At 45.8% G+C, this 24,725-nt stretch overlaps 4 protein-coding genes across 8 annotated transcripts in view; 2 read left to right on the forward strand and 2 right to left on the reverse strand.

The window, feature by feature from the left end:
- Positions 1 to 53: 53 nt before the first annotated feature.
- NDUFA1 (NADH:ubiquinone oxidoreductase subunit A1) lies at positions 54 to 905 on the forward strand. The gene is made up of 3 exons (XM_080365821.1): positions 54 to 245; positions 452 to 541; positions 809 to 905. The coding sequence occupies exons 1-3, from the start codon at positions 144 to 146 to the stop codon at positions 827 to 829; spliced, it is 213 nt and encodes a 70-aa protein (XP_080221947.1). The 5' UTR covers positions 54 to 143; the 3' UTR covers positions 830 to 905.
- Positions 906 to 3,223: 2,318 nt separating this feature from the next.
- On the reverse strand, positions 3,224 to 7,816 carry NKAP (NFKB activating protein). Its single transcript, XM_080365789.1, has 9 exons — positions 7,444 to 7,816; positions 6,856 to 6,936; positions 6,409 to 6,482; positions 6,073 to 6,192; positions 5,567 to 5,612; positions 5,039 to 5,154; positions 4,821 to 4,896; positions 4,183 to 4,332; positions 3,224 to 3,553 (listed from the first exon to the last, which is right to left on the reverse strand). The coding sequence occupies exons 1-9, from the start codon at positions 7,695 to 7,697 to the stop codon at positions 3,379 to 3,381; spliced, it is 1,092 nt and encodes a 363-aa protein (XP_080221915.1). The 5' UTR covers positions 7,698 to 7,816; the 3' UTR covers positions 3,224 to 3,378.
- Positions 7,817 to 7,825: 9 nt separating this feature from the next.
- ZBTB33 (zinc finger and BTB domain containing 33) lies at positions 7,826 to 18,801 on the forward strand. 4 transcript variants are annotated; one of them, XM_080365705.1, is made up of 2 exons: positions 7,826 to 7,958; positions 13,727 to 18,801. In XM_080365705.1, the coding sequence occupies exons 1-2, from the start codon at positions 7,931 to 7,933 to the stop codon at positions 15,766 to 15,768; spliced, it is 2,070 nt and encodes a 689-aa protein (XP_080221831.1). In that variant the 5' UTR covers positions 7,826 to 7,930; the 3' UTR covers positions 15,769 to 18,801. The 4 variants fall into 4 exon arrangements, with proteins under 4 accessions (XP_080221831.1, XP_080221833.1, XP_080221832.1 ...); XM_080365707.1 differs by lacking the exon at positions 7,826 to 7,958 and adding an exon at positions 11,439 to 11,846; XM_080365706.1 differs by lacking the exon at positions 7,826 to 7,958 and adding an exon at positions 11,880 to 12,509.
- A 1,345-nt stretch (positions 18,802 to 20,146) lies between these two features.
- The window catches only part of TMEM255A (transmembrane protein 255A), a 28,176-nt gene continuing 23,597 nt past the window's right edge, over positions 20,147 to 24,725 (reverse strand). For both annotated transcript variants that reach the window (XM_080365797.1, XM_080365796.1), the window contains exon 9: positions 20,147 to 22,859. In XM_080365797.1, the coding sequence (XP_080221923.1) occupies positions 22,701 to 22,859 (159 nt within the window). In that variant the 3' untranslated portion in view covers positions 20,147 to 22,700. The remainder of the gene's footprint in view (positions 22,860 to 24,725) is intronic.

Below are 24,725 nucleotides of genomic sequence, written 5' to 3' on the forward strand. Positions count from 1 at the left end.
TGCCCCGCGCCCCGCCTGCCCCACCGCTCCCGGCGTGCCCCGCGGCTCCTGGGTAGCGGCGGCGCGGGTTAGGCCGGGAAGGCGCGCGGGGCAGGCCGGGAGTGCCCGCAGCGAGCCCGGGGCGGCGGGGCGGCAGCGGCGGGATGTGGTACGAGATCCTGCCCGGCATGGCCATCATGGGCATCTGCCTCAGCATCCCCGGCCTCTCCACCCTCTACATGCACCGCTGGTGCAACGGCGGCAAGGTCAGTGCGGGGGCGGGCCGCCCGCGGCCTCCCACCGGCGGCCCTGCCCACCGTCCCGGGGCTCCGCTTTCCTCCTTGGGATTCCCCCCTGCCCCCTGGGATCTTCCCTTCCCCCTGGGGTCCCCTCCCGCTCGGCCCCACCCTCCCCCCCCGCCGCGACCCCCCTTCCCCTGGGCCGTAACGGGCCGTTGTGTGGGCCTCGGCAGGAGAAGAGGATCGCCCGGTTTCCCTACCAGTGGACCCTGATGGAGAGGGACAGGCGGATCTCGGGCACCAACAAGTACTACGTGTCCAAGGCAGGTGCTGGGGCATCGGGCCGAGACTGTGGGGGGAGGAGCAAGGACCACCTGTCCCCGAGCTCTGGGCTGGGGGCTCCCACAGCTTCCCAGGTGGGCAATGGCTGCTCCTGGGGCTGTCGGAGCTCCGTGCCGACACTTTAATTTTTATTTATGATGGGATTTGGGTACTTTGGCATAGCTTGAAGACCTGTGTGTTCAGCAGTGCCCTTTGGCAGTTAGCCATGGGAGCGGTGCAGACGCAAGCTGTTATGTTTTCTTTTTCAGGGCCTGGAGAACATAGACTAAAGTAGCGGCACTTTGAAGAATCCACCTATCTATATAAAATGATTTAACTCTTTAGTAAAGATACACATCTATTCAAGCCTTGTGTCTGTGTTGCTGTGGTTTTATTGCTGACATACCATACGTTATATGGTATGTAAGGCCCCTTTGGTCAGTTGGGGCCAGCTGTCCCACCTGTGTCCCCTCCTAATGTCATGTGCCCCCCAGCCCACTCGCTGGTGGGCTGGGTTGAGGAGCAGGAAAGGACTTGGCTGTTATTGCTTGGCAGGCTTTAAATGAACACCCTGTGTTATCAATGCTGTTCCGAGCACAGATCCAAACCGTAGCCTCATGGTAGCTACTGTGAAAAAAAATAACTCTACCCCAGCCAAAACCAGCACAACAGCTCATAGCCACTGCTCAGAAATCTTGTACTGTAGCACAACCTTAAGACTGTAATGTTTGCCTTCACAAGAAATTACTCCCAGAGGCTTTAAACCAAAACTAGTTTCATCCATGAAATTTTCAAGTACTAGATAGTAGCTTTCACCTAATCCATCTGCTTTTTGAGGTCCTGTATGTTAACTCTGCCCCACCTCTCCTCTCCTGCAGACCTTGCCTGCGGAGGTATCTTCACTCTGAGTCCAAGCAGGCTGAATCACAGGTAAATAGCACTACTCCTTCATCACCAACAATTTGGGAAGTTCTAGCAAGCTTCTCCATGCCAAAAACAAATAGGGAGGAGCTTGATCTAAGTTAGTTTGCAGTAACAGCAGAGAGGGGGAGAAACCTGTCAAAACCTTGCTATGTAAAACAATTATAATTGACTCTGCTTATGATTAGCTTCACCGCTCCACCACAAGCAGGGATAGCCACCCCATAAACATCTGCCGTGTCCCTAATGACTTTGTCCTGGGCTTACACAGGTCTAGCAGTGTTCTTTTTAGCAGCCCTGCTTACACAGTTACACAGTTCTTTTTGGCAGATACACTTGCCCTGTGCATGAAGGCCAGCTCTCAGCTGGCCAAACTCGGATTCAATACTATTCATACTATTTATCCTCTTTTTATTCCACCTTCCAGGCCAGAACAGCGTCAGTTTAGACAAAAGTGGCTTAAGGACATTATTGAAAATAAAACAATCCTCATGGAAAGACTTATTTTCTCCAGTTTGCCGTCACCAATGCTCTGTTGGTATTTTGTGGAGAATCAAATAAACATAACTAAGAAAGAATGACTCATCCTTATTAGCATTTCTGCTCTGTGGATACATAAAAAGCATTAAATCTGTGCAAAATTAACTACAGCCTGACTTGGCAGCTGGCTTTATATAACGGTCCCTTGCAGGTGTGGTGGGTATAGCAAGATGGAACCAGGTTCCAGAGCGCAAACAGGAAGAGGCAACTGGGCCAGACTGGCTTGTTTGCGAACACCAGGTCTGAAGAACTCCAGGGCAAATGTTATAGGACTTTTATTTTCTTTATACAAATATACAAGACATCTCTGTTGCCAAAATTACAACACAGAGACTCGGGAGAAAAAAAAAAAAAAAAAAAAGCCTTTAGAAAACATTTTGGCTTTAAAAGCATTTGAGAAAAAGGTGGCTAACGCACAGTATGTTTGGAAATATGCAGTTAAGTCAAAGATAACCACCACAGAAGCACTATCCGGAATAGGCCTCCAAGCACAGAGTTTAAAGAAAGCCTGTGATACTGCTGAAACAGACCAAATTAAAGTACCACAGGAATTAAAATAAGGTTTTAATCTAGAACAATTCCACAGGCAAAAAAATTGAAAATAAATTAAAAGACACATCCTTGTTACCATCTGTGTACATCCAGGGGTTCCAATCACTGCACCCCACTGCTCTGATACCTATGTATAACATAGGAGAAAAAGAAGCAAGCAACGTAGTTCTCCACCATGGGCTTTGGCAGATTGAAGTTCAGACCCTCCTATTGATACCCCAATGGCAATCTGCTTGCTTTAAAGTAATTGAAGCCCATCTGTATTAAATTACAAACTCATTTCTATTTACAAGTCTAGTTTGAACCACAAACGAAACAACTGTTTCAAGAAAAAAAATAGTATCTAAAAGACTTACAAAAAAAAATACCTAAGTGGATAGTCTTAGATCTTAAACAGGAACCAAGGAGTTCCTTTGTTTTTGCTGCTGTTACTAGTAGCTTGCTTCTGATGGCCAGTCTACTCTCATTAACCAAAATAAATGGAAAAATCACACTTGTCAGCATCAGGTAACAAAAGTCCTTCCATGGAATCCTCCTGCTTTTCCAATTGAAAGTGAGCACAGAACACTGCCAGCTCTAACCTTCCCTGCCTGTTCCTGCCTTCCCTGCCTTGTAGCCTTTCACTTTACAGGGATTCCTTGTAGACTGTGAATAAATCATCCAAGACAATCTGACAAAAGTGTTTCCTTCATACAAGTGATCCACTCCTGAGGCTTGGCCCTGTTGGGTGAAAGGCACTGCAGCACTTGGAGCTTTTTTCAAATTATGACTGGAACAGGTTAGCTGCTGCTTAGTAGAATCTCTGGTGTACAGTTCAAATAAAGAATTACTTTTCCTCTTTGCCCTTAGTCTTTCTGTAGACCATCTCTCGAAAACTTGCGAGGATCTTATTCTCTCGTTTCCTCCTCTCCTCCTGGTTGAAAGATGCCAGAGCTCTCTTTTCATCTGCACTGTAAATCTGGTTCTCTTTACGCAGACGCACAGCTTCCATTCGGCGATGTCTGCAGGGGAGAACATTGTGTACATCAGCATGGGCAGAGGGATGCAATTCCCTGTCACGGCTTCCATCCATCAACTGGCTTGTAAATAAAGATACCTACACTAGGGAATCCAAACCGCACACAAGCTTTCTCAGAAAGGAGCATGGCAGAGCAAGAAACTGACTTATGGGAGTGTCTGCTCTCAGCCTGTCAGCTGGAAGCCCTGCCTACTCCCAGGGTGTCAACTGCTGGCTCCCTAGAATTTAAGTGAAATTCCTGTTGGACTCGGAGAAAAGTGCAGTCAACCTCTCACATCTTGATTTGTCTCCTACTGAAGAGCCAGCACATCACCTCTGCTGTCCAAACACACCACCTTCGAGCCACCTGACTGACACGAGCATCTCTTCATTTGGAATACAAGATACTTAAAAGTTATTAACTGGAAAGAATTTTTGCTCTTGGGGAGAAAGTGTCCTTAAAAAACTCACCATCTGTCTATAGCAATAGCGAGTTTAGCACAGATTATTGCAAGCGCACAGAGCACCTTCTCTACGCTTTCATCTAGAGCTTGGAAGCAGTCTTCCAATGGGCCAACAGAGGAAGCAGCTCTTGAAAATTTCACTGAACCATTACCACCATCAAAACCATACCTGCTGCCACTCATGACATAACCAGAGCTCTCAAACGATGCAATCTCTTCACTGGTCAAGCCGATTTCACCTCTCCGGGGTATACGTTTTCCTGCTTTTACGTATTCTGCCATGGCTGCACCTTCACCAGGCAAGAGGGCATGTCCGTAGCTTAAACAAACAAACGAACAAGCATCCCAGTGATTTCAATCAGTCTCAAATATAGAGCTAGAACATGATTTAGATGAGCTAAACATCCAGCTTCCCTCTTCACTACTTCCTACAGTTGCATTTTTAAGCATTCTTTTTCTTTCCCACACATTGCTCCATTTCTTCCTTATGGCTAACACTAGCAAAAACATCTTAAATAACCAGTTGAATCCATTCCAATTACACAGGAATGAAGACACTATAAAGTCACAATACTTCAGAGCATTAGAATAGACATCTTACAACTGATTTTCTAGAAATCAAGGTTAACACACATAAACCAGACTTTCCTACCTCAATTCAGGCTAGCACCCCTACTACTTCTGTCTGAGTTTCTGGCACAGCATTTCTCTGATGCATGTACACTGTTATAACAGCCCTTCTGAACTGTGACTTTCAGGCTTGATTTACTTGATGCAATCAAAGTATTGTTAGAGCTGGCTACTCACTTCAAAGGCCTATCATCCTGAGATGCATGAGTTTTGGGGGCTTCTGGTCCAATCAAGCTATCAGCTTCTGTATTTTCTGCAACAATCAAATAACAAGGAAGATTAATATTGTGCCCATTGTTATCAGAACAGTTACGCAGGTCAGCAACACCTAACAAAGAATTCATGAAAAGGACATCAAGAAGTTTCAACCCAAGTTTAAAGTCAGGTGAACCTACTTGACCTCTCAATCCAGAGATCTTCCCCTTGAAACGTTTCATCATCAGAATCCTCACTACTTGAATCACTGGATTCCTTCCTGCTTCTTTTATTTTTCTTTTTCTTATACTTCTTCCTGTGATAAAGTCAAAGACAGACATGCTATTTACCAAAATCTAAGATGAAAGAAAGTGCTGGAAATCATACTCAGGTAATTAGTTTCTGAAGGCAAATTCCACCTACAGGAAGACCAGCTGTCTGCATATAGATTGTTGCTTCATAGAAAATGCCTTACAACAAAACAAAGACAATATATACTCTGTTAAGCCTTTCATATAGCGTTAGAAAGTGGCTCCTTATTTTTGCAGCAAGTCTTCTATGCTGCATATTCTGTAGATTTAAATAAAATCTGTCAAATTAAGATTATTTGACAGCATTTACAGCCCTAATCACAAGAGTGCTCAGCCTTCCTCACTACCTGCTAAGGAAGTGGTACTTCCCTCTAGTTAAAAGCAGGGAGAATTACACACGACTACCTGGAAACTTACTTTCTGTTCTTCTTTTTCTTCTTCTTGCTTTTCTTTTTATCTTCATCTGAAAAATGAAAGTATGTATAATTAGCAAAAGGAGATGAATAGTTATAACTAAGGAGTTTACTGCACTGTGAATAACTAACTGCCTCCACCAGAATGCCACACTACACAGTTTCTCAGATGCAATTTGTCTAGGTACCAAATAATACTGAGAAGTATTAGTAGAAACCTACCTGCAGTATTGTTCGGTATGAGAATGTACTAAACATACCTCTGGCACAAGATGCTTAACAGATGCTAAATTCAGAAACCCTATTTCCTGAGGCCAGACCACAAGCACTCAAGGAAAAGGCACTACAAACCCAGCAAGATGGTGAAAGAAAAGAACAGACTGATGCTGCAGCTCTGTAATTTCAGAACACTGCAAGCGTGCAACAAAAGCCAGAAGCACCACTTTGTGTTCAGAGGAGAGAAGGAGAGTTCTTGCACCATGCACATTAGCTGAAACCCTCGTTTCTTACCGCTGGAGTTCTGCTCAGACTCTGACTCGCTGTCGCTGTCCTCAGAATGTTTTCTGCGTTTTCTTTTGGATGCCTTCCGCTTTTTCTTCTTTCTCTTCTTCTTCTTTTTCTTTTTTTCCTCTAAATGTATTAAAAAGATAACATTGGAGAACAAAGATCATCTAGCTCCATATGCATTTCCCGACCTTTCCAAAGCAACGCTCTCCTTTGAACTGGAGTCCACCACGCTCACTTCCACCTATCAAAGCCAGTGAACCTCTTGCAAGCAACAACAGCGGGTTCTAGACTTAGTAGCATCCCATTTTTAAAACAAGCTGTGTAAGCAAACCAAAATACCTTCTGAGCTGGAATCTGAAGAACTACTCTTGGATTTTGCCTCTTCATCTTCTACTGGTGTATGCTCATCGGAACTGAATAAAAATAAAAGTTTGCTATTTAAAATCTATTTTGTAATATTCAAGATCAAAGGCACATGCTTGCAGATTTTGAGTCAATACTTGCAATAGAGTAATTATTAAACAGCTAATTTGCAGCATGGGAGCTGCTTTCAGAACCACAACATGAAGGCCACCTGATCTACAATAAATCATCTCTCTCATAATCGGTATGTTAGAATTATTTGGGGGGAAAAAAGAAAACTAATAATCTCATTATGTTGATTCAGAAATGAACCGACACATGAATTGTGGCAAAGGGACCAGAGTAGGGCTAAGACTTTTTTTAAGTTAAACTGACATACAATCAATATCATAAAAAACAGAAGAAAAGAAGAATATGCCTTACTCAGGGTCAGGAACCTTTGGTGACAGTCCCCAGACTTCAGGTGCCCCCAGTTCTCCAATTCTCTCTCTCTCATTGAGTCTCCTGTAACGGAAAACACCTTCACTGAAGCCCAGGTGCTACACCCAGCACGTAAACATCTGAAGTCTGACACCTGTTCCCACTTCTAATCGCCTACAGCAGCCACAGTAAGGAGAATAAGCAGCCAGCAGGAAAGCTCCGCACGCTGCAGATGGGCGGGTAAGGGGTGTCAGCACCCTCCCAGCCCAGCCCGCTGCGGAGGATGGGGTGTCAGCCCAGCCCGGCCCAGCCCCAGCCCGCCCGGGCGCCCCGGCCTGCCAGTACAACCGCGGGGAACGCCTCACGCCGTGCCCGCCGCCAGGGAAGGCCGAAGGGGTTAACGCAACGCGCCGCCAGGCCCTGAAAGGCCCCGCACAGCAACAGGCCCGGCCACCCCCGCCCCGGGAACCACTGTCCCGGTTCCTGCTCTGCGCGCCCCGGGAGCGCCGGTTCCTCCGAGCGGCGGGGAGGAACGGGCACGACAGGCCCCACGGGAAGCCCCGGGCCGGGCCAGCCCGGGCGGGCGCTCGCCTCTGCCGCAGGATCTCCTCCTTCTCCTTCTCGTAGTACTCGGGCCAGGCCTTGCCGTGGTGGTGGCCGTGGTGCGCGGCGGAGCGCGGCCCGCCGGGGGTGCGCTCGCGGGAGCGGGACCAGCTGCAGCTCCGTCGGTGGCTCGGGCGCTTCAGGCCGTTGCGCTCACGGGAGCGCGACCGGGACCGGGACCGGCGGCCGCGGCGCTCCGGGCTAGCGGCGGGCGGGCTGCGCGAACGCGACGCCGGCGCCATGGCGGCGGCGGCGGATGAGCCACTTCCGGGCGGCGCGCGGCTTCCGGCGCCCTCCCGGCCGGGCGGGGGCGGGCGGCGGGGCGGGAGCGGGCCAACCCCGCCCGCGGGCGCACCGCCCCACCCGCCCGTGCGGCAACACGGCGCCGCGGCGGCGGCGTTCCCGGCGGCGGCTCCCTTTGTGCTGCCGGCGGTGGGGGAGCCCCGCGGCGGCCGGCTGGGCTCCGGCCGGCAGCATGGACGTGCGGACAGCGGCGGCGCCAGGTAAGTCGGCGCGGGGGCCGCGCTCCGGGGGCCGCGCTCCGGGGGCCGGGGGGGAGCAGCGAGGCGGGCAGCGGCGGGGAGCCCGGCGCCGGGTGGCGGCCGGGAGCTGTCCAGGGCGGCCCGGGAGCAGCACTGCCCGGCGGACAGCTCACGGCCCACCCCCGCCTCCCGCCGCCGGGGCGGCTCCGTCGCTCACCTCCCCGCCGGGCTGCGGGCGCCGGGGCTTCCCCCTTCCCCGGGCACCGGGGCCCGGCGCCGCCCGGCACCTTCGCGACCGCTTTTTTGAAGATTAAAAAAACAAACGGCCCCTCCCAGAGCGGCCTGGCGCGGCCCTGGCCGCCGGCCTCGGCGGCAGCATGTAAGGAACACCTGGAACAGCAGCGATTTGGGGTTAAAATTGTACAAATCGTGTGCTAAGATAAGGCGCTCACTGTCCTTCTGTGAGCGTCCTTCCTCTTCAGGCTGCCAGGTCTGAGCACCCTGCGGTGGTGCTTGCTTAAAAAAACAACCGAATTTCTGCTCTGACCTGGGAAATGTGGTGTGATATCACTAGGCTCCTGTGAGCTCGGCATAAACGGGGCATATGCTGTCTAGAAAAGGCATCGTATGTCAGCCCTCTTTTTTACAAATGAAACACTACTTTAATTCCCTAACCTATCATAAGCGCATTTAAAAAAATATCTGTAAGGAGGAAGCTTATTTGAATTGTGTATTATTTTGGGTGCATGTGACCACATGCAGAATGGGGATGGAAAAGATGCTGCCAAAGGTTTGCATATGTGTAGTGTTACCGTACCCTGTGTCTGTCCAAGGACAGCCTGGTATCTCTCTCCTGTGGAGCTTTGTGAGTATTTTGATGTCAGGGAGTGTTGCTTTTCTAATTAAACTAGATAGGGCTGTCTTTTAAAAGGCTGTTGTTTTGATTGGTGATAGGGTCATCTGAATGAGACAGCTGGCAGCCTGCAGTGGCTGCATTTTTGCCAGCTGGCTCAGTGACTTTGCCTCTCTGAACTTCCAGTCTCAGGAAGAACCTGAAACCTAAAGTGATCCTGAGACTTAGCAGACTGTGTCCACGCTCTCCTCGCAGGCTGCCCACGTTCATTTACCCCTGTGGTATGTGAAGTCAGATGTCCCCAGGAAGAAGTCCAGGCCACTATGTAGTCCCAGCACTGGTTACAGGAGGTCATACCATCAACCCGTGAGAAAGATGGAAGCTGCTGGGCCAGACATGTAAAGTAGGGACCTGTCCATGTGGCAAGTAAATGTACCCCTGAGGCCTTCATGAGGGCACATGGTCCTTCCCAGCTTCTCCCCTGGGATCCCCCCCAGCCAGGGCTTGGCGCTGCCCCAGAAAAGGGGTGGAAGGCCCTGAAATGCGGCCAGTGGTAGCGTGCTGTGGACTGGAGTCTGGGTTTGCTGTGTGCTGACTCGGGCTGGCTGAGAGGCGGACGGTCAGGGGGGTTCAGGGGCACTGAGCGCTGCAGTGCTTGGCACAGCTGGCTGCCAGCCTTCGGTGGTGCTGAGGCAGCTCTCATGATAAGGCCACTTGTGTCTGCACCCCAGGGTCTGTCTTGGCAAAACGGTGACTAAAACATCTACTTCTCAGGAGCACTCTGCACCTCCATGACTTAATATTGTAAAGTGATTTGAAGTATTTTTATACACAGGTTACACAATGCACATATATACAGTATGTAACAGCATCTACAGCAACTACTAATGTCAATAAAACGTATCACTGGACTTTAAATTCAGTTATATAAGGTTTTATATGGGATTGACAGGAAAAATACTCTTTGAAAATTCCTCAAAATGTGAATGGTGGAAATTAGTATTTTAGAGTCCTTTGGAAGTAGTGGTGTTTCATTTTAAATTCCACAGTGGAATAATATTTCTGTCTCTAAAAGTAGTCTTAGCTAGGATAACTGTTGAATTTTGATTTTACTGAAGGCCCTAAGGGGAAATTCCTGTCCTGTTTATCAAATTTATTTTAATGTAAAATACATTTTCTCATGACAGAGAATGCTTCTTTGTGTCTCAGATTTGTCAAGTCTTTAGAAGAATTTTCTGTTCCCATAAGCTGTATTTTTAAAAAAGATGAGAGCTCTTCAAATTGCTTAGCTAAAAACTTGTCACTGAATTGTGTATTTTTTTTGTCTTTTTGCAAAAGCCTACACATTACTTCTTTAAATTTATACTTAGGTTTTTCAGAGCCTCTATTCTAATTTTTTTTATAACTTCTATGCATTGAAATAAAAGTTGCTATTGTGTCTCTTATTTATTTTTTCAGTTCCAAGAATGTCACATTTCATTCTATGTTCTAGATGTTTCTTGTCAATATCCTAGATAAAATGGTTCTTTTAATTTGTCACTATGTAAGTTTTTATGTGAGTCAAATCACCAAATACTTTCTAGGATTATGTAAATATAAAAGAGAAAAAAAACAACAATAAAAACTGAGGGGCATGCTAGACAAAAAAATACGCTGAAATTCGGCATTCAGGTGCAGGAGGACTGAATGGCAGCTTTAATAAAATTAAGCTGGTCAAAGCAGTAGCTGTGCCCTGACCAGGGCAAGGTGACAGCGGGGTTCAGATTTTCTATCTGATATAAGAAATTGCCAGAGAGAGAGAAGTTTCTGCAAAAAGGTAAAAGTAAAGGAGATGGTGCAACTCTCACAATTAGACCAGCTTTTTTTTTTTTAATTACCCAGCATTTCTGTGCTTAAGAGTAAGCAGTTTAAACCTGATTTTTGAGAAATTATGATGATACAGAGCAGGGCTCCTTCCAAATCAGTGCTCATCTTTATCTGTAGATTTTCCTGTTAGTTACTTAGAAATGAGATAGGCATTGAGGAGAAGAAAACTCCTTAAAGCAAAAGGCTAAGAAATGGTTTAATTGGACCAACAGACATTTTTGGAGGAGAAAAAAGAACACTGGATTATACATTAAGAATTAAACAATTACAGTATTTTTATTTAATATAACCTGCTGCGTAAAACCGACTAAGAACCTGTATCAAAGGAGAAAATTTAACTGAAAAGTTATATAAGGAAGAAAAGCTTACCTTTCCCCCTGATTATTCTTTTCTACTATTTATTCTTCTTCACTGAACTCTGTGGAAAAACCTACAAATAAACAGAAACCAGCTTTGTAACAATTTAGTTCTGAAGGCTCGCTTTAAAAAGGCACTTCTGCTACTAGCTATACAAATACAGGGAGCATGGCAGGTGATTTTTTTTCTAGAAGAGATCATAAACCTAGGCAGGACCATTTTGTTGCTGATGTATGCAGTGAGGGATTGCAGTCATTTGTGCCGGTGATTGTGGCCTGTTGATATTTTTGGTTGAACTTGATAGAAGGACATTTGTTCTTAGCAGTTTCTGAATCTTGAGAAATATCAAGACCCCCTGTGGTTCAAGTCCACAAAATGCATAGAGGATGGGGGGGGGGAGGGGGGGGCGGGGAAGAAAAGAGCACAGATCAGTAACTGAAGATGAAAAATATCTTTTATGATCTTGGTGCTCTTTGAGAATTCACAAACAGCGACAGTTTCCAAGAGACCGTATTGTAGATGTGTCACTTTGATGACCACATGTCGAATGTGCCAAGACCTGCATTTTGTCAAAGGACATACGTCTGCACAGCTCCTGGTGGAGTCCAACACGTGCCACTGTGGTGCAAAGAATACAAAATAAATGATCCTGCACTGCAAGCGTGGGTGTTCAGGTTTAGGTTACAGGGGATTTCCTCCCAGCAGGGCGGAGGTGTCAGCTGCATCAGGGCTTGGCAGAGCACCAGCAGCCTGCTCTCTGACCCCGGGAAGGAGATGAGCCGCAGCGGGAAGTAAGCTGCGGCCAGCACACCTCCACAGCCTTGCCCAGCACGGTCAGTCACAGGGTGGGTGTCGGGGGGGCTGGCTGGGGGCTTCACCCGGGCACCGAGAGCGTGACAGCTGGGCGCCAGGCAGGCTCCGGCAAGGCTGGAGCAAGGCCCTCGGCTGCCCAAGGCCTTCAGTGGAGCAGGGCCGGGGACCGGGGCAAGGTGCAGAGCCTCCCCAGAGGGATCCCTCTGGGATTCCCAACAGGCGGGGCCTCGGGGCCTGCCACCGGCCTTCGGCGCACCTGGCGGCGACCACACGAGTGGCGGCGGCCCGGGCCGTGCGGCCCCAGGCGGCCTCCCGGGACTCCTGAGAGCTGCCAACGGCCTCAGCCCGCCGCACCGGTACCGCAGCCGGGGCGCCACGGGGGGAGCCCCCGCCAGGCACCGCCGCAGCGCGCCCCGGCCGGCCCAGCCTCGGGCCCCGCTTCAGGCGGCGGGAGGGCCGCCCCGCCGCGCTTCCGGCCCCGAGCGCGCCCGAAGGGTCCCGAGGCCGTTCGGTCGGGGAGCCGAAGGGTGACGAGAGCGCTCGGGCGGAGCGTGGCGGCCCGCAGGGGCAGAGCGGCGCGGGGCAGCGCCCCCTGGCGGCCGCGCAGCGGGGGCGGCGTCCGAGTCCGGGAAGCGGCGGCGGCCGCCGGTGCCTGTTGTGCGGGAAGGGCGGCGGGAGCGCAGGTAACGCGGGCCCTCGCCCTCCCCCTCCGCGCCGCGGGCTGCCTTCCCCCCCCTCCCCCGCCGCCGCGGCGGGCCGGCCCCGTTCGCCTCGCCACCAGCAGGAAGCGGCGGCGGCGGGCACGGCCTGGCTGCGGGAAGGCGGCGGAGGGGCCGCCCGTCACCTCCGGCCGCCGCTGCTGGGCCGCTCCCGGGGCCCGCCGCCTGTCAGCGCCGCCGCCGCTCCGGCTGCGTGAGGCGGCCCCCGGCGCCCGCCCGCCCGCCGCCCCCACGACGGTGCCCTCCGGGCTGGCAGCGCCCGTTTTCACGGTAAACTTCCGCGGGGCGGCGGGCGGGGGCGGCCGGAGCAGCGCTGGGGGCCGTGGCCGGGCTGGGGGGGCTCGGCGGGCGGGGAGGGGGGGCTCGGCGGGCGTGGGCCGCGGCCTCCTCGGCACATCCTGCCCTCCCGGCAGGAAACAAAGTTTTACGAGGGGGAAAAAAACCCATAAACCCTTAAACTCGCTGTCGGTGGGTTTTGATGTTTTTTTGCCGCTTGTTGGGTGCTTCGACTTGGAAGTGCCACCAGATCACAGCAGTTTGACTTTACAGATCTTTTTTTACCGTGTTGCCTTAGTGTTTTGGTTCCAAACACAAAGCAAGCTTGCAAGTATATGGAGGGGTATGTGTGTAAAAAAACCTTAAAAGTTTATTTTTCTGGGCCAGGAAATGAAGTCTCTGAATAGCATCGGCATTACCCTCAGTCGGCTGGTGATATATAGGTACACAGGTTTTGTTGTCTGGCCCATAAATAACCCAGGCTTTCTCACAACAATTTGTGGAATATTAAAGTAAATATCAAATTATGTTTAAAGCCTTTTGAGGGACCCACATCTTGCACCCTGGTTCTCAAATTTACCTTACTTGCTGTTGAATCGGACAAGCGGTTCTTTCTCTGTTGCTCACCTGGTAAGGATGGAGGATGTATTCAGAAGTTCACATGCCTTGTGTAGAAGGTAAAGGGAAAAATAACAGTAAGATTTGCAGAGTGCTACAGCTTGTAAGCTTATGAATACAATCTCAGAATTGTATCTCCTTCTACAGCTTGTAAGCTTATGAATACAGTCTCAGATTTGTATCTCCTTTTTTCAGAAGAAGGAATAAACAGATGTGGGAACGTTGTGCAGTTAAAACCGTAAAGCTGTATTTTTACTAATTTGATGCCTTTTACTTTCTCTTTGTAGGAATGGAGGGGAAAAACCTGATTTCTGCAACAGACGCACAATATTCTAGCGTGCTCCTTCAGTCTTTGAACGAACAACGTGGCCACGGACTTTTTTGTGATGTTACTGTCATCGTGGAGGACCGCAAATTTCGAGCTCACAGAAACATCCTCTCAGCCTCCAGCACTTATTTTCACCACCTTTTCTCAGAGGCTGGGCAGGTGGTTGAACTGAGCTTTGTAAGAGCAGAAATTTTTTCAGAAATTCTTAACTATATTTATAGTTCCAAAATAATCAGCATTCGATCAGATTTACTTGATGAACTCATTAAATCAGGGCAACAGCTTGGTATTAAATTCATAGCTGATCTGGGTGTACCTCCATCTGAAGGAAAAGACATGCCAAGCGAGGTCAAAGGTGCTGCTTCCGAAGCTTCAACTTCCAGTCCTGGTCAAAAGGACGCTCAAACACAAGTACCAGTAATAAGGCCAGAGAGTCAAGAGGTAATGGATGGGATGCCGGTTATAACACAGTCATTCTCCTTACGTGGCATAGAATATGAGACTACAAAAATTACGGTGAGCGATTCAGATGATGAGGATGATGATGTAATTTTTTGCTCTGAGATTGTTCCCCCAAAAGAATGTACTAAAGATACAAATGCTGCAACCCAGAACCAGCCTTGCCCAAGTCTGGCTGGAGTTTCTGACCAAAAATCGTGTGGCAGCGGTGGCTCTCCCCATTTGACAGGCATCACAGCAGCTCAAAAACTCACTTCTTCTGCCAGTCAGCTTAGCCCAACCCAAATGCAATCGAGCACCGCATCGCTTGTCTCTGCAGCACCGCAGCATTTGACTCCTAGTATCATTGTGCTAAATAAGCCTCTGCTTAACTCATCACTCAGTGCCAGCTCCTCGCATCAAACACATGTGACCCCTACAATTAATTTAGTTGAGGAGAACCAGCAGCCATCTAATAATGGCTCCTTAACTGAAGTGGAAACAACTGCTGTTGATGATGAAGAGGTTGTTGAAGATGATGTCGCCATCATTAGCTCCTCTAGTCCTGATTCAGTGAGCAGTAGCAATTTGGTTCAGCAACCTTCTACACCCAAGGCAGCAACCACAGAAGGATCAGGTGTACAGAAAAAGCAGGTTGTAACATGTTCACAAGAGCCATCTTCTAAACCTGGAGAATTTAAAATAAAAATCTCAGATGTCCTTACCGGAAACAACAAGGAGTTGGGTTCAGGTATAGCATCAAAGCCAGCGGTGGAAGGGCAGAAAATCATAACATTAGATACAGCAACTGAAATCGAAGGCTTATCCACAGGCTGTAAGGTTTATGCAAATATCGGTGAGGATACGTACGACATAGTCATTCCTGTGAAGGGTGATTCTGAGGAAGGTGAAGCCAAGCCTGATGAAACGCCCAGAACATCTGGTGGTGATTCTCCAAACAGGAAGCGCATGAAAGTAAAGCACGATGACCATTACGAGCTCATAGTGGATGGAAGAGTCTACTACATTTGTATTGTGTGTAAGAGATCGTATGCCTGTCTGACGAGTTTACGGAGACATTTTAACGTTCACTCCTGGGAGAAGAAGTACCCATGTCGATACTGTGACAAAGTGTTTCCTCTTGCAGAATACCGTACAAAGCATGAGATTCACCACACCGGTGAGCGAAGGTATCAGTGCTTGGCATGTGGGAAATCGTTCATCAACTACCAAATTACAGCCTCCCACATAAGATCAGTTCATAGCCAAGACCCTTCTGGAGACACCAAGCTTTATCGATTGCATCCTTGCAGGTCTTTGCAGATCAGACAGTATGCGTACATTGCTAATCACTCAAGCAGTATACCGGTAATAAACGAGGGTGGAATTGTTTATCGTGTTGGCACAGGGAAGGATGGTACTGAAGGAACAACATCTAACACTCCAGCCAAACAAATTACCTGGGATGACATTTTCATTCCACAGGGAAATGAAGCAATTTTTAAACAAAATCCATCAGAGGGAAGTACTGAATTTGAGTTTGTAATACCGGAATCTTACTGAAATACATTAAATGCTGGAAAAAGGATTCAGTGCAGCTGAATATCGCAGCTGTTTTAAACGAACTGTTAAAATCATTGTAAAATCAAATGTTAAAGTGAAAACAAGTTAACTTGTTCTACCAAGTCATCAAATGGTAGCATTTACGATGGATCATTAGTAGCTGCAAGTGATTTGTGGAAGCAATTCATCTGAAAGGTTACTTGCATAGGAAGTGAGACATTTCTAAGGAGCTGGCAGTGTTTTCTGGTATGATAATTTTGATCAAAACGTGGGGATTTGTAGCTTGAAAAGGTACAATTTCTTCTAAAGAGCTAGAAATCTTTCTTCTAAAGTAATTGAGGTATTTCTGTACCCGCACTATGTAAACCTTTTCTTTTATGTTAGCACTTTAATGCTGGATTCTGTTTAGATGTTAACCAAGGAAACAGATTTTTCGTTGTAGTCACTTGAATATAGAATCATTAAAAGAAAACATCCCACAACTTAAGTTTATTTTTGTGAACAGTGCATTACTGCAAGGGTCCAAAATAACTGATTCAGTAGTTTGGAGTAGTGTATTTTTGAGCCAGCATCTTAGTTCTGCTTATGAGTGCTATGAATCATCTGTCGTCATGCAAATAGTCTTGTCAACAAGAGATATTCAGTGAGGGCTAACAAACTTTATTTATACTTGGCAGCGTGGTGAGCAGAGTATGAATATTCAGTGACTGGACCATCATATTTTACTCTTTTGCTATGGGACAGCCCCCCCCCCCCCCCCCCCCCCCCCCGAAACCCATGAAGCTCAATAGTGAAGAAGCTTAGAACGCTTAATGAGGAGATAATTTTGCCTTTTCAGAGCTTGAGGAATAATGCTGGGTGTTTACCACTAGAAAAGATGCCAGTAGTTAGTTTGGAATAAAGTGCTGTTCTTATTTTTTGCTCTTCAAAAGGGCTTCAGTCTGGTATTTTTTAAAAAATTAATACTGATGATAAAAGTAATACTTTTTAGCTGAAGGCTTTGGCATATACTTCCAAAAACTATGAAATTATCTATGTGTTGTGTTGATTTAGCACAGAGACTGCTGAGGATCTTGTAATGCCTGTTTGGTTAGATATTTAAGTAAAACAGGGATTTGGATATTGCCCCCCCCCCCCCCCCCCCCCCCCCCCCCCCCGCCTTCCCTGTTTATAAGGTGTGGAAACATGAGGACTAAACCAACAATCAAAAAAATACCCTCCATCCACCATAATCCAAAATATCATTTCTCTGTGGTGGTTGTCATCCATTTTCAGTTTTGGGTTTATTACATTGTCCTTTTTTTCTCCTTGCAGTTGGTACATGTTTAGGCACTTAGAAGATGAATTAGATGTCCAACTTGAATAGGAAACAGATTGAGAAAAACAAACAGCTGTTTACTGGAGTCATAGTTTAACATTTCAGATTTAGTGACTTGTTGAGTTTTTGTAAATGGTAATAGGAAAGCAACTCAAGTTCTAGAAGATGACTGAGAAAGATTGTTGTGCATAGTATTAGTTATCGTAACCTTTCATTGCTTAAATGACAGTTAAAAGTTTTTTCTTGTTCATGTTTTAAGCAAGCATCTTGATCCTGTGACCTTGAAAGTTAAGGTTTTAGACATATAATGCTCTAGACAGAAAGACATTTAAATGGTAAATGGTTGAAATGCAACTTGAACTATAAAAAAGGGTACCAGAAATCTGTATGAGTAACGATGGGAAAAAGAGGAGGATTTGTTTACCTTATTCATGTAATGCTCAGCACCTCTGTTTTGTAGGACAAGAACATGATAGACATGATTATTTTCAGGTCATATTGCAGACCCCTTTGAATATAATGGGGTATGCTTTCAGATGTTACAGGTTGGGTGTTACCTGAGATGGCATTTCAGTAGTCAAACGTAATCATCCCAAGATGTAAGTGCTGATGGCCTGCATTGGCACAGGTAGCTCTGACACACCTGGGTGAGTGCTATATTGAGACTTCCTGAACTTTTTGATGAGAAAAAAATACGATGTTATTTTTGTTATTGATGTGACACATATGGAAGTAAGCGTACATTGCAAAGTGTACATTCAGTAATAGCTAAATATAATGGCTATCAATATTTGCTGCTGATATATTTAAGACCTTAAATTAAACTGTGCCTACTAAAGGTCTCTCTTTTTTTTTTTTTTTTTTTTTTTTTTTTTTTTTTGAGGAAAACTGGAAAATTAGGGCTTTGTAACTATTTTTGCTAGAAGACTCGTGCTTGCTTGCATGTGTCTCAGGGTCTTCAGTTTTCCTTGGAAGTGATTTTTGATATCCAAAGTGCAGAGGTCATGTAAAACATTTTTTTAATTTCACTACCTGTATTTATTGGTTTGGAAACGTGTTAAATCCATTCGTTTAAAACTTTTTATGGGGCTATGAGCTTTTATATTTAGATTTCTGGCTATTGCACATACATTTGATTTTTTGTTTGTTTTTGTAAACACTTACCTTCCAGTTTAACTTAATGAAAAATCTTATGTAAATATTGAGAAATTGGCTTTGGGGTAATGGAAGAAAATGATTGAATCTGAAAAAGCATTTATATAAAAAGTAAAAATTTTAACAGAGTATGGTAGCAAACCTCACAGTCATTTATATGCATATAAGAACAATGGATCTGCTGCAAAGTATGATAACGGTGGCTGCATCCTCACTGTATGGTTTCTTTGGGGACTCATACCATAGCATTCCAGTATGTGAATTAAACAAATATTGAGACAACAATTGACTGCTTATTTATTTTGTAATGTTAAGGCATGCAGCTTATAAAAAGATGCAGAAGCTGATGACTATATACATTGAACATGGAGTTCTACAGCTATTGCCTAGGAATTGTTCCATGTGAAGCATTTATCACTTTTGCCACATCTTTAATGTATATAGTTGTACAGTCTTTCCTTAACATACTTTTAAAAGTTGTGTTCTACTTTCCATTAATCAATACTTGATATTAGTTCTTAGAGCTTTCTATGGCAAAAATAAAAATGTTTAATTCTAAAGATGGGTGTAGCATGTTTCTTTCTAATGACAACTCAGCTTCTACAGTCTAATGTGTTACATTAGCAACAGTTCACATAATTTCCCTTTCCAGGTCTTTGGGAACAGTAGGGAACCCCTGGGGGCTCTGTGTGTGTGTGTGTTTGTATTTGGGACTTAGTTTTTTTCTATTTTTTTTGTTTTGTTTGTTTGTTTGTTGGGTGGTTTTCTTCTGGTTGAGCACTTTACAAAGAAAACAAATTAGCTGAAAAACTCCCCTGTGTATTGTAAGCTAACTGTTATGATGCATGCTTACTCTCAGAATAGGCAGTTTAACAGTCTGTCTGACTACTAACATCACTGCAAATGAGCTAGAAATCAAGAAAAACACACCCAGTGACCAGTGCAATGCATTTCAGCTAACTCATGGTTAGGGCACCTCCTCTTACCAGGTTGCTGACTAGTTACGATTTGGAAGAGTTAGATTGTTAGTGAGCTGTGGCTAACGTGGAGAAAATGAGTTACTTTATGCAGACTTCTTACAGGTAAGGAATGCAATTTAATAAGTAAGGTACCAAATGATGTTTTAGATGTTTTTATCTCCTTGGCTTAGGGCTTCCACCTACTTCTGCTAATATCAAGGAGCAGCTGGCATTAGTAGGACAGAGTTATAGAACCATAGAATGGTTTGGGTTGGAAGGGACCTTGAAGCCCATCTAGTTCCAGCCCCCTGCCATGGGCAGGGAGACCTTCCACCAGCCCAGGCTGCTCCAAGCCCCATCCAGCCTGGCCTTGGACACTGCCAGGGATGGGGCAGCCACAGCTGCTCTGGGCAACCTGTGCCAGTGCCTCGCTGCCCTCACAGTGAAGTTCTTCCTAATATCTCATCTAAACGCACCCTCTTTCAGTTTAAAACTATTACCCCTTGTCCTATTGCTACAGGCCCTAACAAAAGTCTTTCTTTTCGCATCTTTTTTATAGGCGCAATTAAACCCAGAGTAATCTAGGAAACATGAAAGTAAGTAAAGGAGACACTGATGCTGCACTGGCTGGATTATTCGACTCAGTGTTAAGCAAAAAATCAGCAGTAATACGACTTTACAGTGATTGAAGTCAGGACACCCCGCTGCGTGGGCAGAACTGGAGAATTACAAAGTGGGGGGGCATTTGGGGCTTTTACAAACAATCTAAAAAAAAAAAAAAAGTGTCTCTAGCTAATCCTGGTAGAAACACGGGTTTGCATTATAGCAAAATACATTTTTTTGGCATGCTTTTTTGTGTTGCCACTGTTGGGGTTTTTTTAAACGGTGCTATTATACTGGGATTCATCAACTAACATTAAAGATGCTTGTAAAACAGTGAAGTTGCTAAAATGTGAAATGCAATTTATAAATGTTTACAAAAGTCACACAATTTTATTTAACTTTGGTAAAGTAATAAAAGGGTACATATGAGTCACAATCTTGACATTCTCATAAGAAATGATGAATACAGTGCAGAATGTTGCATTTACATTAAACGCTTAGTTTTGATCAAGCAGAAGGAAACAGGTAATTCAACAGAAAATCCCACCGGTAATTTTTTAAATGTGAAGATGGACTTGTCCTTTTATAGTGAATTTAAAGCAGCAATGTAATTTTTGCTTAAATATACCTTACAAGAAAAAAAAAAGATAATTTGGATAATTTCCTAAGTTTAGTATTTGTCAACTCAAAACCAATGACACAGTAATTTCCTAATTTATCTGCCACCAAGTCACGTTCTCATGAGTTTCTTAGTCCTGTCCTGTAGTGTCCCCTAGTCCTTCTAGCCCTATTTAGTTGACAGGCACAAATGGTAGAGTTTGTTTGTCAGAAGTGGGACAGGACTGTTAGCTTTTATATCAAAGATGCAGCAATAAAATATTTTATGATATTAATGTGCCCTTCTGATTCTAGTTTTGTGGGGAGTTTTATCAGAAGTACTGTCTATTTTGAAATTGCCCGTGATCTCTATCAAGATTTAATTCAGGAAAATGCAGTACAAAATGGATGATGCCCTAGTATATAAATTTATTTCCAGTATGCAAATTTATAGAAGCTGCTCTTTAACAATCTATAGTAAAACAAAATGTCACCAGGATATATTCTGCATACACTACTGCTTTAAATCCTGTGAGTTGTATTCCTTTCTCCAGCCATTTATTTTTCTTTGTTACTGGAGAAAAGTTAACACTTGCTTCTGGATAAACAGTGTCATTCTTTAGCTTATTAATGTACTGATTAGTATTTAACGGTGGAAATAAGGTTAACACATAGCCTAGCCTACAGGCTTTGCAAATGCATAGGATTAAAAACAGCGTTATAAAGTGTGGATGTACTTTGAAAAGTGACATTAGACTTCAGTGTTTGTTTTCCATGTTGACAGTATTTCTTTCTTTCTTTTTTAGGTTAAAATTAGAGAGATGCCACAGTTTAAAACCCAACTGGACTCCCCCCTCCCCACATATATCCCATTTCTAGATTCTGAAAGCCAGATTTAGCTTTTAGGTACCCTTTTGTCTGAAAGTAAAGGTAGACAGCTGAGGATTAGGGTCAACAATCTGACGCCAAGGAAATGAAGTCTTTAGGAAATAAGGGCTAAAATGTCAGTACCTTCTTTTTATCCCTGAAGTAAGCAGTTGAGAACACTCAGGCTGAGCAGCTCAGATCTGAACACTGTCATCTGAAATCACTTCCTGGAGTAGAACCACACTTTACAGGATGCTGTGTAACAAAGCTGACCTTCTTTTGTTATGCAGGATGCATGCAAAATCTGTTGGAATCTAGATCAATCAGCACAGTCATCAGCTGGAGATTAAATGAAAGTCACAACAATAATTGCAAATTCCTATCAGTTTCATCCTATATTACAAGGTGTTGAATTGTATCCGTGTGAGACTTACATCTTGGAGAGCTACTAGTGGATATTCCTTATGTGCAGCCCATAATACAGCTACTAAAACAGTGCTTATTCAGTGTGATGACTCAGTCCATTAAAAAAGTTAAAAGCACAAGCTTAAAAAAAAAATTCTCAACGAAACAGAAGGGAAAAAATATTTTCACTGCACTGTTTCAGTGACTTGTGGACAGTTCCTGATGCTCTTTATAGGAATACAAGGAAGATTTAGGCAGTGCAACCACCCAAACTATTTGACTTCAGCATTACTTAGACAGAATTCAGAGACAGACAACTCCATTTCACCTTCTATCTTAAGAATCATCCTGAAATAGAAACAGCTTGCCTGTTAAAGCTTATCCCCTTAAAAAACAATATTCCAATTGTTTTGCTAGACATACATGAAAATATCCTATGATGTTATCTCTTCTCATTAGTGTTAAAGTCTGAGACACTGTTGTCATTCCCCTCAAGATTTTTCCAGTGTGTAGGCTGTAACCAACACATGATGTGAGCTAGGTTCTACAGCCCCCAGAAATCCCAGCAACTGGAGCCTCAAGGCCAAATAAAATAAGTGTCAAATCGAGTTGTCTGCAAGCACCCTCACCTTAAACAGACTGATGCTCTCTGGCAACTATTGATCTTGGCTACCCTTACTTCAGCTTGGCACAAGGTGGAGTAAGGCAGACCAGAATCTATCATCTGTGTTGTATCGCTTTATTAAAAACCCAGGACTACATGAACCTTGCGGTAACACAAAGAGGTTGGAATTTAGGTCACCTGCTACTCACTGACATTGCAAAACATCAGTAGTATGTCCCCTTCCTCATATTCTGTTGTTAAACCTTTGAAGTAAGTCTCGCAAGAAAGAACAGTCCAGTCTAATATTTGTATTTGCAATTATCTTCTGTATCTATCCTTCTGCTCCCTACCACAGTAAAATATAAATACAAAATGTTCACAATTATTTCAATGGCAAATATTTTTTTCTTCTTTCCCACATTCTTTATGGTGTATAAGGCGGTGGCTTTTCAAAAGGTGGAAAATACGGTGGTGAGTAACGAGGTGGCGCATTAGAGGACCACATATAGCTGGGAGACGGCGACACTGACTGGGGGTCGTCGGAGAGGCCAGAAGGAGTGGAGGCTGGAAACACACTGGAATGCTGCAGGGAGACAGCAAGAAGGCTGTAATGTAACCACTTCTTAATGTAAAGGATCTTGGCAAAGGGATACTTCATTACGAAGCAGTGCAAAATTAACATTTCAAGGCTCACTTCTGCAAAACATATGTACATACAAATAAGTATTCAAATAACTTGTTGCATTCCAGGTAAGCACAGCCTGTAAGTAAGTTTTGCATGAGACTCCTTAGACCTAAAACTGAAGAAGGCATTTAAAAAAATTAAAATAAAACACTTCTCTCTCATCACTTCTGTGTACCTGCTGCATTTCACAGAGGCTGGACAAGTGAAAACTGGTGAGTCGCTCTCCAGTCTTGGGCTTCACACATCAGCCAGTAGCAACAATGAACAAGCTGCAGATAATTTCTTTTTACACTACCTTTTTTCTTCACCACAAATAACACAACACCCCCCGCCCCCCGAAATTAATGATAACAAAGTAATTTATTCCTTCAGTAAAGTAAAAAGCTTGCACAGGTGGAGAAACAAAATTGTACATGCCTGGAGATTAATTTCTGCTCTCCAAAATGACTTCATTATCAAAAGTACCTTAGGTCTAAAGCCTCAAGTCACACGGTGCAGGCAGTGTCAGAGACCTGCACACAGGCTGGGTTCTGTCCAGAAACAGGCCAGGCAAACAGGTAATCAAATACAGTTATTTATGTTTGCTCCTCTAGCCACTAATACACTGCGGTTTTATCCCCGACAGCCATGCTGCGCCCCGTGCTGCTCTCGGCCATCTGGCCCACCCAAACAAGCCACCTGCAGAGCAAGCAGTGCTGGATGGTGCCCGGCTGCACCACCGGCAAGCTGGAGCGCAGCACCTTTCTGCTGAAGCACCACGCACCCCTCCAGCACCCTCCGGCTGTGGGCATGGACTGCAAATCCAAAACGTGCCCGGCTTAAGGCCCCGGCAGAGACAGAAGTGCAAGGAGCATCTGCACAGGGCTGGCAAGGGGCGTGGGAGTGCACGTCGGGGGGGTCCCCGCACGCAGTGGGGACCATGAGATTTTACCTGGGTGGGTGGAGGGATGATGGACTCTGCGGTAATAGCAGGTTTTCAAACGGCATTTCTTTTTTTAATGTCACTCCCCTAACATTAACCTGTGATGGTTTATTAAGCAGGTATATAGACCAGCCTGCTCATCGAGGACCTCACAGAAAGCCATGCAAACTGTTCCCATTTCAAACACCACAACAGTTCACCAAAAGCCAAATGACTGCACAGACATTTGGAAGGGCACCGCCGTGGTGCTGCCACTCGTTAGCAAGCAGGTTTTCACTGTTACAAAGTGCCTGTGCCCACTGCCTCAGCGCGGAGCTGCCACGGCTGCAAGCCAGCCTGGCTTGCACAGATGCAGGCAGCAGCTTGGCTCTGTTAACGAAGCGGTGGCTGGGATGACAGCGCTAATTCCTCTTTCGACAGAGGGTGAAACGCAGAGAAGGCCACCGCTCGCCTGCCTTCTCTCGTCACAGCCTGCAGAGCCTTCTGCAGGGCTTGCAGAAGTCAAAACGCTGCAGGACTGAGACTTTCTTGCCTCATTGCCCCCAGCCAAACACAGAGAGTGAGGAGTATGATACCAGCACTGCTTCCAGTGGGGCCTGTTCCTCCTGCCTGGTTCCTGTCATGGCACGCTGCAGAGGCCTGCTGCCTTCCTCACCATGACCGGTTGGGTGGAAAGTCACTCGCCGTGGCACAAGTGGTGACCACCACAGCACCCATCAGCTTGTGTTCCTCCAAAAACCAGAGAGCTGAGCGTGCCATTTTAGAGCTGTGTGAGAAAGCCAGGCTCTTGCAGGGGCACAGGCTTTCTTAGAGATTCTGGAGTGCTGGTGGGGTTTTTTTCC

Source organism: Falco punctatus, assembly GCF_963210335.1.
Source record: "Falco punctatus genome assembly, chromosome: 15".
NCBI classification, from domain to species: domain Eukaryota; kingdom Metazoa; phylum Chordata; class Aves; order Falconiformes; family Falconidae; genus Falco; species Falco punctatus.